The sequence below is a fragment of the Ailuropoda melanoleuca genome, chromosome 11 (assembly GCF_002007445.2).
Source record: "Ailuropoda melanoleuca isolate Jingjing chromosome 11, ASM200744v2, whole genome shotgun sequence".
NCBI classification, from domain to species: domain Eukaryota; kingdom Metazoa; phylum Chordata; class Mammalia; order Carnivora; family Ursidae; genus Ailuropoda; species Ailuropoda melanoleuca.
Genome location: NC_048228.1, coordinates 45,622,202 through 45,635,893, shown reverse-complemented (window position 1 = coordinate 45,635,893; position 13,692 = coordinate 45,622,202). Strand labels below are relative to the sequence as shown.

General features: G+C 40.6%; 1 protein-coding gene across 3 annotated transcripts in view; it reads right to left on the bottom strand.

Annotated features, from left to right (window-relative positions):
• The window catches only part of LOC105235528, a 474,820-nt gene that overhangs the window by 361,494 nt on the left and 99,634 nt on the right, over positions 1 to 13,692 (bottom strand). For all 3 annotated transcript variants that reach the window (XR_004628831.1, XM_011218932.3, XM_034671632.1), the window contains exon 2: positions 1,389 to 1,436. Coding sequence is in view for 2 of the 3 variants with exons in the window: in XM_011218932.3 (XP_011217234.2) it covers positions 1,389 to 1,436 (48 nt within the window). In the remaining variant the exon portion in view is untranslated. The remainder of the gene's footprint in view (positions 1 to 1,388; positions 1,437 to 13,692) is intronic.

Here is a 13,692-nt window from a genome sequence, read left to right as displayed (position 1 = left end):
GGGGCGGGGGGGGGGGGGTGAGACCTGCTTCTGGTAATTGCTAACCCCCGCCCATATGCTTCTGACTCTTTCCATTACCTAGCTAACTTTACAACCCGTTAACAGTTCTTCATATTAAATTGTCTCTGTTCAAATTATTGGTGTAATTTCATTCTGCCGACAGACCCTGGGGACACAAGCACACCTATGTCAGAGGGCTATAGAGAGGATTAAATAAGTGCTCATAACTGTTCCTGGAGCACAGTATTTGCTCTCTAGGTGTTCGCTGTTACTAGCTGGTGAGTGTCGAAGCGGGGCTGGAACCCGTGTCTCCCCATCTTCTTTCCAAACAATATGATGTTCTGCTAATAGAAAGAGCTCCTATGTACTTAGGCACTGGGCTTAGAGCTTTCACAGATGTTACCTCTTTTAATCTCCTTAAGCACCTCTTAGATGCTTTGCATTCTTGAGGTGTTTTTTTCCTCTAACAATTGACATCAAGAAAGGTACTCCTTTCCACGTCCATTATCCTAAAAGGTTAGGCAAGTGCTCCAACAGGTTCAAACATCGACATTAGAATAATAATTTTTGATGAGGAGCTTCTCTAAATTCTAATAAATCTATTTATACCATTGCCCTATGTAGCACCAGGAATTAACATAATTTAAAGATATGTAAATGTGTGTGTGTCTGTGTCTGTCTGGGGATTAAGATTTTGCAATTTCAAATTTTCTATTGTTTCATATATCTAAAGGACCAGTGAAATAATATAGGATTTTAAAACTGAAGTGCCTATTTTGTGCTAGGCTTTAGGATATAACTGTTGTCACAATGTTATCTCATCTCATTTTATCCTTAAAATATACTACCCTAGTAGGTACAATCATCTTCTTGGTACAAATACGTCCAAGGTCAGATAGCTCGCAAAGTAACAGAACCAGGAATTGAAACCAATTCTTTCTAACTCAGAGCTCATGTTTTAGCCAATTCACCACGGGTCATAGGTGAGGGTCATTCTCCATAGCAGATCCTGAGAGAATAAAACTTAGTGAACACAGGAACTGAGATAAAAACAAATTCCTTCACTGCGAAGGGCTTAAAAAAATAAGAGAACTGAATCTGGCACATTCTGACCTTGCTTTCAGAATTTCTCATAAGCCCTGGGAAATTCTCAGCTTCTGTCACTGGGTTTCCAGAATCTCTCTCACTCCATTTCATTTCAAGGATTTCTTCTCCCGTTTCAGTTTTGCTATTGTAGAAGCAAAGTAAATGAAAATCCCCAAATACCTTGTTTCTGGAGCTATCCTTACCTTCCAAAACCAAGCCATTCTCTTCAAAAAATAAAAATAAAACCATCTACCAAAATAATGGTATTCTAAAGGAACAATGCAGAGGGGAAGAAAACATACCTTTTGCTTCGTGCTTGATTTCAGGCCAACTCGGGAGTGACTTTTGGACTAGAGGAAAAATGAGAAAGAAATCTATGAAGAATACAGTATAACAGTAGAACTTATTTTGAAGGCATTTCTTTTGGAAGGTGTAAGTCTTAAGTTAAAATCCTTTCCCTATCTTTCCTTCACAGCCTCTAGAAATCTAAGAATGGAAGCACAGCATAGACTCCAGTGTTGAATTTTACATACAGAACAGAAGACCGCTGAAGTCTGAGAGCTGAGAATGGAAAGACACAGCTACATTTTGTCACTGCCTTACTCATAGTTACTGATTCAGCAGCTTTCTTGGAGGACACCGCAGAAAGCATACATTGCAATGCAGGAGAAATTACCTCCAGCTATAATAAGACAAAGGGAAAAAGGGAGAAATAAGTAAAAGAAAAGGTCTGAAACAAAGACGAGAAGGAGAAGAGGGAAACCAAGGCTCTGTAAAGTGGAAAAAGAAAAATAGGGGCAGAATGAGGAAGAAAGCACATTTATGGCAAGCTTTCCAAGTGCATTTCTATAGGGCAGAATTTAATCTCTGCTAATTTCAATACATCTTCATTAAATTGAAATAAAGCTCTCAAAAACGTTAGTTTTTATAGAAGGCTTTTTGTTTTCCAGTTTGTTCATGATTATCCTACCTTATTTGGAATTAAGAAAGATAAAACAGGCATTATGCTATGCATGAGCAAAGTTTGGTATTGAATACCAATATGATTTTTCTCCTAATGAGAAAAAAGCAGAAGTCAAACTATGTTTAGCATTCAGATAGTGAATATATTTGGCTCCAAGTGTACTATGAATCAAAGTTAACTCTAAACCAATTATCACAACATAGCTAGAAAAATGTCTAATTCGGTAGTCCTCAAACTACTGGATCTCAGGATCACTTTACACTCTGAAAAATTACTGGGGCTCCAAAAGCCTTTGTTTATTGGGTTCTATGTATAGGTATTCATTGTATTAGAAATTGGAACTGAGAAATTTTTTTAAATACGTACTTAACAATTCGTTTTAAAATAGCAATGATAAACCCATCCCATGTTAAATAAAATTTATGTATTTTATATACATCCCTAAACACAAAAACTTAGTCAGGAAATGGCATGTTTTGCGGTGCCTAGGTGGCTCAGTCGTTAAGCATCTGCCTTTGGCTCAGGGTGTGATCCCGGCGTTCTGGGATTGAGCCCCGCATCAGGCTCCTCTGCTGGGAGACTGCTTCTTCCTCTCCCACTCCCCCTGCTTGTGTTCCCTCTTTCACTGGCTGTCTCTCTCTCCCTGTCAAATAAATAAATAAAATCTTTTTTAAAAAATGGCATGTTTTTATATTTTTGCAAATCTCTAGTGTTTAGTTTAAATAGAAGACAGCTAGATCCTCATATTTGCTTCTGCATTTAATCTACTTCGATATATTTTTGGTTGAAGTAAATAAAGAAAATTCTGCCTCACTCAGATATGTGGTTAAAAAAGGAAAGAGCATTTGTAATAATCCTTTCAGATAACTGCAAATGTTCTTCTCTGATAATATGGCAAAACTTGACAATTAGAGTTTCTTAAAGGTTGGTTGCAATGAGAATCTGAAATCATATAATAAACTGCTACATAAAAATGTGCTGGTCTGCCTCACACTTTGAATAGATCTTTCCCCCACCCATGATTTTGTAGCATCATTTGGAAAATAGTGGTGCCATGAATTATGCAGTTTTCCCAAATACTGACACATTTCATTACATAATATGGGGAAAAAATCACATTTGTTAATCACCAACCTCACTAGAAAAATCTTCAAATGTTGGTAAGCTATCAAGCTCACAGTAACAGATACGAGTTTTCCAAAATTCCAATTTTCACTTGAAAGCTTGAACTCTATCATGAGCAACAAACACTGTCAGTTGCATTTCATGAAGCAACAGGCTCACTTCATTCATTTTTGTGAACATGTCTGCCAGCTACATGAGTCTGAATAACCACAGTTCATCTATCACTTGTTCTCTGAAGTTAAAATGATATTTCATGACAAAAAAAAAAGTGGCTAGTGTGGTTCACAACTCAATCCGGTAAGAGCATTCCTCAAAATAACCACTGCAAGTTTGTATGTAGCATAAGTGCTTTTATGCAAACCTCCCTTTTTGTCACCTATATTACTAAAATAAATAATGGATACTCAAAGGTTGAAATTTAGCAAACCTAATAATTTTTACCACTTCAGCAAGGGCATTTTTAAGTGGAACTGGCATTTTCTTTCTTTCAATGCAAATGCACAGTGGGGAAATCATAGATAATGACTACTAGTACAGCTCAGTGCCACAGCCTTAATTCATGCAGAAGCACCAACGGTTTCAGCCACCACTGCTCTTGCACGATCAGTGCAGGTGTTGTCCAGTTTAAAAAAAAAAAAAAAAAGGAAAGACCATCTTAGTATTACTTATGAAGAGACTTTTGGCTTCTCAGATTTCCTTCGAAAACCACCATTTTTAGTCATTAAAGCAGTTGAGTCAATAGTAATTAGACTCTCTTACAATCAAAGAAATGGAGCTTCAGAGGAATAGAGCCAATGAAAACCAAGCTGTCATTGTCACTACCTTCTTCCTGCTTGCCTTAGAGGAGAGAGACTAAGAAAGCAACCAGGAGTAAGCTTCCTTCCAATGGCCAGGAGCCAGAATGGGGAGGGAACTGGATCATAAATCTGCACTGTTCACCTTGCACTTATTCATATAGTATTTTGAAATCCATCTAGACTATTATGGGCTGAATTGCCTCCCCTCAAATTCACATGTTGAAGTCCTAACTCTCGCTGCCTTAGAATGTGACTGTATTTAGAGACAGGGCCTTTAAAGAGGTCAATCATATAAAATGAGGTTCAGTGGGTGGGTCCTAATCCTTTATGACTGAGGTACTTACAAGAAGAAGAGATTAAGACACAGACAAAACACTCATGAACACAGCAAACCATGGAAAGACAAGGAAGATGACTACCTGCAAGCCAAGGAGAGAGATCTCACCAGAAACCAGCCCTGCTAACGCCTTGACCCTGAACTCCTAGCCTCCAGAACTGTGAGAAAATAAATTGCTGTTCTTTAAGCCACCCCCATCCCTGGTATTTTATGATGGCAGCCCGAACAAATTAATATTACATAGACCCTGACAAATCCACCTCGAAGAAGTCAAGAATCTTAAAAAATGGAGGTGCAGCAAAACCAAATCCTGAATCAAAAGGGGCCATTAACATCACGTTCATTGTCAGCCACATACATCCTAAAGAAGAATGTCTGCATCAGTGGTTCTCAGACTTCAGAGTTCATAAAGGCCATTTTGGGGACTGTTAACCATGCAATTTCCCAAACCCCAACTCCAAAAATTCCAACTCAGAAAGTCTGGGTGGCCCCCAGGACTGTGCATGTTAATGAGCACCCCAGGGAATTCAAATGCATATTTGGTACATAATCTACAATTTGAGGACGACTTGCCTGCCAAGGACAGCAGTAACTTGGGATGAGAAGTAAGAAAATACAGAAATTGGCATGAATTCTCTCTCATTTTCTCTTTGAAGGATCCAAATACATGAATCTCTTTTTTCCTTTCCCTTTTAAATGCCTGGTGTTAAAATTCTTAATTTGATTGAACCAGTGGGTGGGCAAGGATAATGGAAACAGGCTGAATGTTGGTAAATTACTCTAAGTAGTCCAAAAGTAAATCTGCAACAGTTCTTCAACCTCTCCAATTTAAAAACATGAGCAAACAAATTCTGTGTTTGTTTATATGCTTAGAAATTTAGAAATTGGGTTTCAATGTCATCTTCCATGCAATACACCTCCACGATTATAGCCTTTGTACTCAACCCAGTCATGAGAGTAAACCTGAGCTAAAGGATAAGACTTCCACTTATAAAGGCGATTAAAAGTTGTGATGGTTTATTTTGTATGTCAATTTGACAGGGCTAAGAGATGCCCAGATAGCCGGTAAAATATTATTTCTGGGTATATCTGTGTGGGTTTTTGTAGAAGAGATTAGTATTTCTTTCAGTTGACTGAGAAAAGAGATCCACCCTCACCAATGGGGGTGAGGGGGCATCTTCTAATCCTTTGGGCACCCAAAAAAAAAAAAACAAAAAGGAGAAGGAAGGACAAATTATCTCTGTTTTCGTGAGCTGGGAGATCCATCTCTTCCTGTCCTCAGACACTGGAGCCATGATTCTCAGACCGTCCACCAGTGGTCCTCTAGCTCTCAGACCTTCGAACTTGAACTGAACTATATTGCCAACTTTCCTGGTTTTCCAGCTTACAGAGAACAGATTGTGGGATTTTCTGGATTCCAAAACTGCATGAGTCAATTTCTTTAATAAATCAATCTCTCTCTCTGTCTCTGTCTCTGTCTCTGTCTCTGTGTGTATGTGTGTTTATATCCTATTGGTTCCATTTCTCTGGAGAACCCTGACTAATACAAAAGCCAATTCAATTCCAGAGAAATAACATTTTCATTTGACATTAAACAAGTTCTTGCATCTCCCCCAGTAAATGTCTTATCTAGACAGAATGGTGGTTGGGCCTAGTAAAAGATCACCTGCATTACACATATTATACTACACATTCAGTCCTCCATTTACAAACTTGTAGCCTTCTAAAAATTTCTTTCGTTAGTTAGGTATTAAGGACTTAGGACTTATTTTCCCCATAGAAATAATTTAATGGACTACAACACAAAGGCCTATTTAACGTTGACTATAACTAAGATGCTATGCAATTTCAATAAAAAATAATATACTATCACAAGAGTAGCAATTATACAAATAAGACAAATAATAAAATCAATTAAGAAACTATTTTGTTTTTCCCATTAACAATATCTTGAAAAATTGTATGAATCCAAAAGCAGATTTAATTTGAAGAGGATGGGGACTAAAGTAGGAATCCCAGAATTCTGAAGAGGCCTTGTTAGAAACTTTAAGATATGGTATTCACTGCTAATATATCTGATGCCCTCACCCTCCCCACCCAAGCAGAGGCGTTCACTTTTCTTGATTAAAGTATATCCCCAGCATTCCTCTGATCTTTGGCAGCTATGAATAGGGCCCACTCAGGACTCGTAAGTGGTGAAGAGCGGCAGCAAAACAAAGCCCAGACCAGCCCTCACTAGGGACTATTGTGCTTTATTGCCTGTGCCCCAGGTTGAAAAACACAGAAATGGGGGGAGATAATCAAAAGGGGGAAAAACTTGTTTTTTCCTCAAACACCTGAGTAAAAATTAGGAAAGAAAGAATAGAGCAAGAAAGAAAAACAGAGAAGAAACTAAAATAAAAATAATAACACACAGCAACAAATCACATTTTGAGCACTTACAATGGGTCTCCACCATACTGTCCAACTTACGTTTTACAAGATACTCATAACATGGCTAAGAAATAAGAATAATTATATTATTATTTCAATTTTATACATCAGAAGACTGGGGCATAGAAAGAAAAGTCATATTGTTGATATGTGGTAGAACCAAGACCTGAACTTGTCTGTCTGATTCATGGTCTTAAACATTATACCAGTTATATGAGAAAATTTCCTGAGAAAGCATTAGCAGAGTTCAGAGCAATGAAAATCACAGGATACAGAGAAATAGTATTGCATGAATAATTGCTTCAAGAGGAAGAAAGAATGTCATGGAAAAGAGGTGGTAAATCAGAAATTTACCCATGTCATACTTGAGCTGGCATCAGTGGCCAGGAACCCCAAGACTATTCTTTGGAGCCAGCAAATGCAAGAAGGGAAGAAAAGGAGAGGAACTTTGTGGTGAGGCAGGTTGGGGAAGGGTTATTATGTAATGGGAGCCTCAAATGCAAAACACATTCACAAATTAGGCGTACCTAAATTGGGGACCACCTGCATGGTATTTTATTGTAAACTTCAAGACATTTAAATGAAAATAGCCTACCCAATAAGGCTAACCCTCCACCCCCACATACATAGCCATACACTAAAAAAAGAGGCAACAGCAGAAAAAAAACTTTATAAAAGAAATCCAGAATCTTCTTCCACAATCAAATTATACTAGCCTATCTGGAATTCTGGCCTTAACTCAGATAAGTCAGTGTTAATTAAAACAGTTTGTTCTAGAAAGTTACTGCAAAGTTGAAAACAGCGAGGGGTGAATGTGACTATTTATGAAAATGAGCACTCTGGCATCTAAGTTTGCAGCTGTGACTGAGGACATTGCGTGCAGGACTTTAATGGAAACCAAAAGGGAATTTAAGTGACCCTTCCTAGCAAATATGACCTATTTTCCCTGCCCACATTGGAAAGGGGGCCCCAGTGTATGATTCCTAGCAGAATTAGCAAACGTTTTGGTTTGTTCTACCAACAGTAAGAATTCAATTTATTTATTTTTATTTTTTTTTCAAATGTAATCTCTGTTTATTACTTGGGGGCTAAAAAGCTTATGTATATTTGCAACATACTATCAAAGAGTTAATATCCTTAATACAAAACTTTATTCATAATCAAGGAATAAATACAAAATGCCAGACTTTACTTATCAAATTTATATTTTAAAAAGTTACAATTTCCAGTGTTGTTTAGGGCCCTGGGAGCCTGGTACTCTCATGCACTGTTGGGGGGCATTAAATAGAAGTTTTCTGAAAGGTTTGTGGGAATACATTTAAAAAGCCTAGGAAAATGCATATTACATCAGATCCAGCATCAACAACTCCAGCAATTTAAGAATCTAGGCTAAGGAGGGGCGCCTGGGTGGCACAGCAGTTAAGCATCTGCCTTCGGCTCAGGGCATGATCCCGTTGTTCCGGGATCGAGCCCCACATCAGGCTCCTCTGCTATGAGCCTGCTTCTTCCTCTCCCACTCCCCCTGCTTGTGTTCCCTCTCTCGCTCGCTGTCTCTATGTCTGTCAAATAAATAAATAAAATCTTTAAAAAAAAAAAAAAAAGAATCTAGTCTAAGAAAATATGCATATATGTGAATAAAAAAATTTGACGATGAAACTGACAAGGGAGCACTCTTAAATACGGACTCTGGTCTAAGTTCCCTTAATTGAAGATGCAGGGTAATTTAATGGGATCACCCTGCAAATGGGGTGCTTAGCACCCCAATAACTCATGGGAGTACTTGCCTACTCCTTTAGCAAGCTGTACTCAGAAGTGTCACCCATGTTCAGAGACTGGAACAAGGGACACCTCTGAGCTGATGTGACAAGAGGAAAGCCTACTTCATGTCCTTGTCTGTGCTTGCTTTCCAGAACAACACAAGAAGAAAAGGCCGAAATGGAAAGGTTCCAGAAATAAGAATGTCTGCCACTTATGATTTGTCTGGTGATAATGGTGCAGTCATTGAAGTCTTCAAAGTCTTGAAAGAAGATAATCCCCTGACCTCTGGGTTGTTTTTTATTCGATCGTCTTTGGAAGAAATCACAAAGACAGTTTAATTCAAAAGGTCTAGGACATTCTGAACTGCAACTCTTTCATAACATAGGGCCACCACCTCCTTAACTGAAGGTAAGGGAAAGAATCTGACTCTCCAATGTAAATTTAAGGAGTCCTTCCTTTTTAGAGGAATATCTGTACGAAATGTCTCTCCAGTTACTGAGCTGCTGCTCTGATTTTATTCTCTTTCCACACCTTGGGTCTTTTGACAGCTGGGGGCCCAATCCTGTCTATGGCAAAGATGACCAGATGTTCTAATCTGGGAGCAGCGGCGGGTCAGCATCAGTTGCCGTGGACATCTGCTGTTACTGTTTGCCCTTCTTTCTGCTAATAGTGCAGAACCCTGTATTAGTCAGGCTCAGGGAGGAAACAGGGAGCACCCTGAAGAGGGTTTAACGAAGGGATGTTGTACAGACGTGTAGACAGGATTAAGGGAAATCAGCATGGGATGGGGACTCACTCCAGGCTAACAACAGTAGCAAGTGATTATCACCACTGGCCCTACAGGGCCCAGGGGAGGGCTTTGCACTATCAGTGAGAGCTGCAGACATCAGAGAGGCTTGTGCTAAAGCCCAGCACTGCCAGACTACAGCCCAGCCAGCAAGGAGCAAGGTAACTTAGCCCTTCACCCTCCCATCACCTGCTGCCACTGATCATTGCAAACCCAAGTGGAAACCACAGGACAAGGGAGTGAGGGTCTGTAGAGATCAGCCTCCCAGTGAGGAGCAGGAAGATGTAGACAGTGGATCTGGAGGGACTGTGGGACATCTCCAGCACCAGCATTTCAGTCCTTTGTTAGGAGACATTACCTCCCACTCCTTTCTCTCTGTAATTAGTAAGTATTTTGCAGTGACACTACATATATATCCATTCTTCATAGTCATCAACTTTCAGTTTGTGTCACTTTGAATCATGGTTCCCTGATTTAACTCAGCGGGCATTAACCTGTTACTATCACTGTTTATTTTAAGGCTCACATTGCCCCATGTGTGGCCAGGGGGAGCCCTTTACACTGCTCCTGAGTCCTTCTGACATATCCCTCTCATTCTTTAGCTCTTCCTTGCTTTCGTGCACAAAATGTTCCAGGCTCATCTTGTGCCTTCCCTGCCCAAGCCCCTCAATCGTCAATTTCCCCAGGGATCTCTAGCTTCTTTTAGTGAAGAATGGTATCTAGAAACATAGGTAGGCAGGTAGGTAGGTAGGTAGATACTGATACAAATATATATACACGTACACATACACACACACCACAACTGCATATACGTACACATTTACATTTATCTGTATTTCTCCATCTATCTATATATCTATAACTACCTACTTATAAAGGAAGAGAGAACAAATCAAATTCCAATCCAGTCTAACAGGGTTGCTTTTATTTTTCTCCCTTTCCTATCTATAACACATTTCTCTCACATTGAGAACCTGGCTCCCCTGTGAAAGCCTTCCACACCACGTCTGGACTCAAACACCTCTTCCCAAGCCCTCCACCCCACAGGAAGAGCCTCCTCACCCTTCTCAGGCTCTGACACCTCGTTCTGAGCTATCTTCTTTCATGGGCACCCGCCTTACCCCACTTGGGCTCCATGCCAGGTCCTCCACTGTGGGCATTCTCGTCATCCTGCCTGGTCTCCAACAACCTGTACTCAATGAACACTCTCCTCGCCTCAGGCTTCGACACAATACCCTGAGCAGCCCTTCTCCCTGGATGCTCTGGTTACCCCTCTTGGAGTCCGATGCCCTGCAAAGACCACCTTCCTGCTGGAATGCCTTCCTTACCCCACATGGGCTTCATCACTCCCATGTAGACACCCTTCTCACCGCTGCTGGGCTCGAACACTCTGCTCTGTGCCACCACGGCCCCCAGCAAAGACCCCTAGCTTGCTAAATTCCACTTACTGGCTTTTTGCATGGAATAATTCAGGAAGAAAAGAGGAAAAGAAGGAAAATAGAAAAGGCAGAGAAAGAGGAAGAAGGAGTGTTAAGTTGATAGATATAAACCAAGGGACATTAGTGGCTATATCACCACCATCATGGAGAACTGTCTAAGGATGACAGGAACACAGGGGGAAGCAGAGTCAAGAGTTGCCAAGAGACAGATTTCCAACATCGTTAGAACATCTGGGTCCAACCACGCCTGAAGACAGGTATATTACTAGATTTTCATTTGTAAAGTGATAAATCAAATTTTATGCTCAAGCTAGGTTGAGTTGGGATTTCTGTCACTGGCAATTGGAAGTCTTAATACATAGAGTTACTCTAGTTGTTAATCCAATTCTTCTCTTGTGGTGCTATAACTAATCTAATAACTGACTGGGCATCTGAAATACTCCTAATACTAAGTACCTATCCTGCATCCCAACTCCAATAACTGGATTCTCACCGTAATAACTTAACAACAAATCCACCATACTACACGCAGGATCACGTTATTGTCTTCCTATGCTTCAAGCAGCACCTGGCTGCTTGCACGTACTCACTCCATAAAAACTTGCTGGCACTAGCATGAAGTTACACCTTGCTCTTTACAGGCCCCACTACACACTGAAGTCATGTGCCCCAATATGAACCTGGTATCTGGAACTCTATGCCCTTAGGATGTGCACAGACATCCTAAAGCAAGCCACCTGCTTGCATACTTGAAATGTTATGTATTCTCCTGACCATCGTGGTGAAAACTCACACTATTGTGCTCTTCTGAGTGCCATGGGCTTTACATATAGTATCTCATTTAATCCTCACAAGAAGCCAATAATATAGGTACTATAATTGTCACTCCCATATTAGAAAGAAAACCAAAGCTCAAAGACGTTACCTGATTGGCCAAAGACACCCATCTGGTCAGTGTCTGTGCCAGGATTTGAACTTGGACAGCCCGTTTTCAAGGATGCCCTTCTTTTTTCTTTCAGATCGTCTCTGATTTTTTTAAATTTTCAATTGTGGCAAAATACACATAACATAAAATTGACCATATCACCCATTTTTAAGTGTACAGTTCAGTAATGTTAACTGTATTCACATTGTTACTCAACCAATCTCCAGAACTTTTCATCTTGCAAATCTGAAACTCTGTCCCCATTAAACATCTCCCCATTCTCACTCTCCCCAGCCCCTGGCAACCACCATTCTACTCTTTCTCTGAATTTGACTAATCTAGGGACCTCGTGAGTGGAGTCATACAGTATTTGTCCTTTTGTGACTGCCTCATTTCATTTACCATAATATCCTCGAGGTTCATCTATGCTGTGGCACATATTAGGACTGCCTTCCTTTTTAAGGCTGAGTAATATTCTGCTGTATGCATACACCACATTTTGCTTATCCATTCAGCCATTGTTGGACACTTGGGTTGCTTTCAAAAGCTGCCCTTCTCAACCATGACATTTAATCATCTCCCATATGCTTTGCTATCTGCTTTCTGCATTTAGACCCTCTTCCAGGATTGCCCTGTCACCGCCTGGGTGCTCTGGTCTGCCTACCTGCCTTGTTCTTTCTTCCCACAGCTAGCTGTTGCCTCTGCCCAGCCCCTTAGCACCTGTTCAGCCCCGGGGTAGGGGAGGAGGGCTGTAGCTGTACGTTCCAGTTTCTTCCTGTCTACCCTGTTTGCTGTGGCTCACTGCTCCACGCCAGCCCTCTCGTGAACCATGTCAGCTACAAAGAACAGGATTTCTAAGGAGTAGTACTCCCTGGCATACAAATTACTTGGGAGATGAATCCTTCCTATCTCTTTTGAACATCCCTTTCAGGCATGCCGCTGACTGACGCTGGGAAGCTCCGATTACTATTAATAACTCTACAGTAGAGAGGGGAAGAAGGAGCTGTGCTCAAAATAAGACAATGATGAACTCAGTGCATGAATAAGGCCGAGACAAATGACGATAATGTATTCTGGATCCGTATGTCTCCAAAGCTAATTAACGTGTAGAAGCCTAATACTGAACATTCTCTGAAAATGCAATGCCACAAGGAAAACACTAACAAAGACCAGATATTTTCACACGATAAATTCCAAGGCAAGGGTTGTGACTTACAGGTCTTCTTTACAGTTCTCTGAAAGCACATAGTAGGCACTTATTCATCCATTTGACACATGTTTTCAAGTTTCTATTCTAAAACTAGCATAGGCTTAGTGCAGAGGATACAGTGGTGAATCAAACAGACAAAGGCCACCCTTCAGGAAGGAAGTCAGACAAGTAAACAGTTATTAGTATAGTTCAAGCAGTCTATTGATCCCTGTAATCAAGCAGTTGTAAAATTAGCAAAACTCCAGAAGAAGGAACTTCTTTTTCAGTTAGCAGCTCTCTAGTACCTACTTTGTAGCTAGAGAAAGAGACATGGTGCAGGAGAGGCCATCATTTTATTTGCCACCACTAAAGAAGAAGAGGATTGAGATTACTTAAAGACCATTTAGAAATTCACCTTTTGTCCCCATCAACCCATTCCCCATCCTACATCCTTGAAAGAGCTTTATTTTTTCTCTATGGTTCCAGGCTCTCATCCTTGTCTGCACCTTCGTCCCACCGAACACAAAGAATAGCACAGCCCTCAAGTGTCAGAAATGGTACGTGATGGCCCTATGAGGTCTTTTATCTCCTCTCTCCAGGGTTCAGAGAGCCAAAGCATGAACAAGCACACAGCAAACTCTCACAGCTTATCAGACTGAAGGGTCTACACATTCACTCAAACATCCATGCATCCCCACATTCTACCAGGAGTTACTGAACCTACTATGTGCCAGATGCTGTTAGGGACAAAGTGCCGGACAGAATCACTACAATTACTTACTGTAGGCCTTTATGGGCTATGAAGTCACCATTAAGCCCTGCCTGACCCCCAAGCACTGTAAAGTATATTCC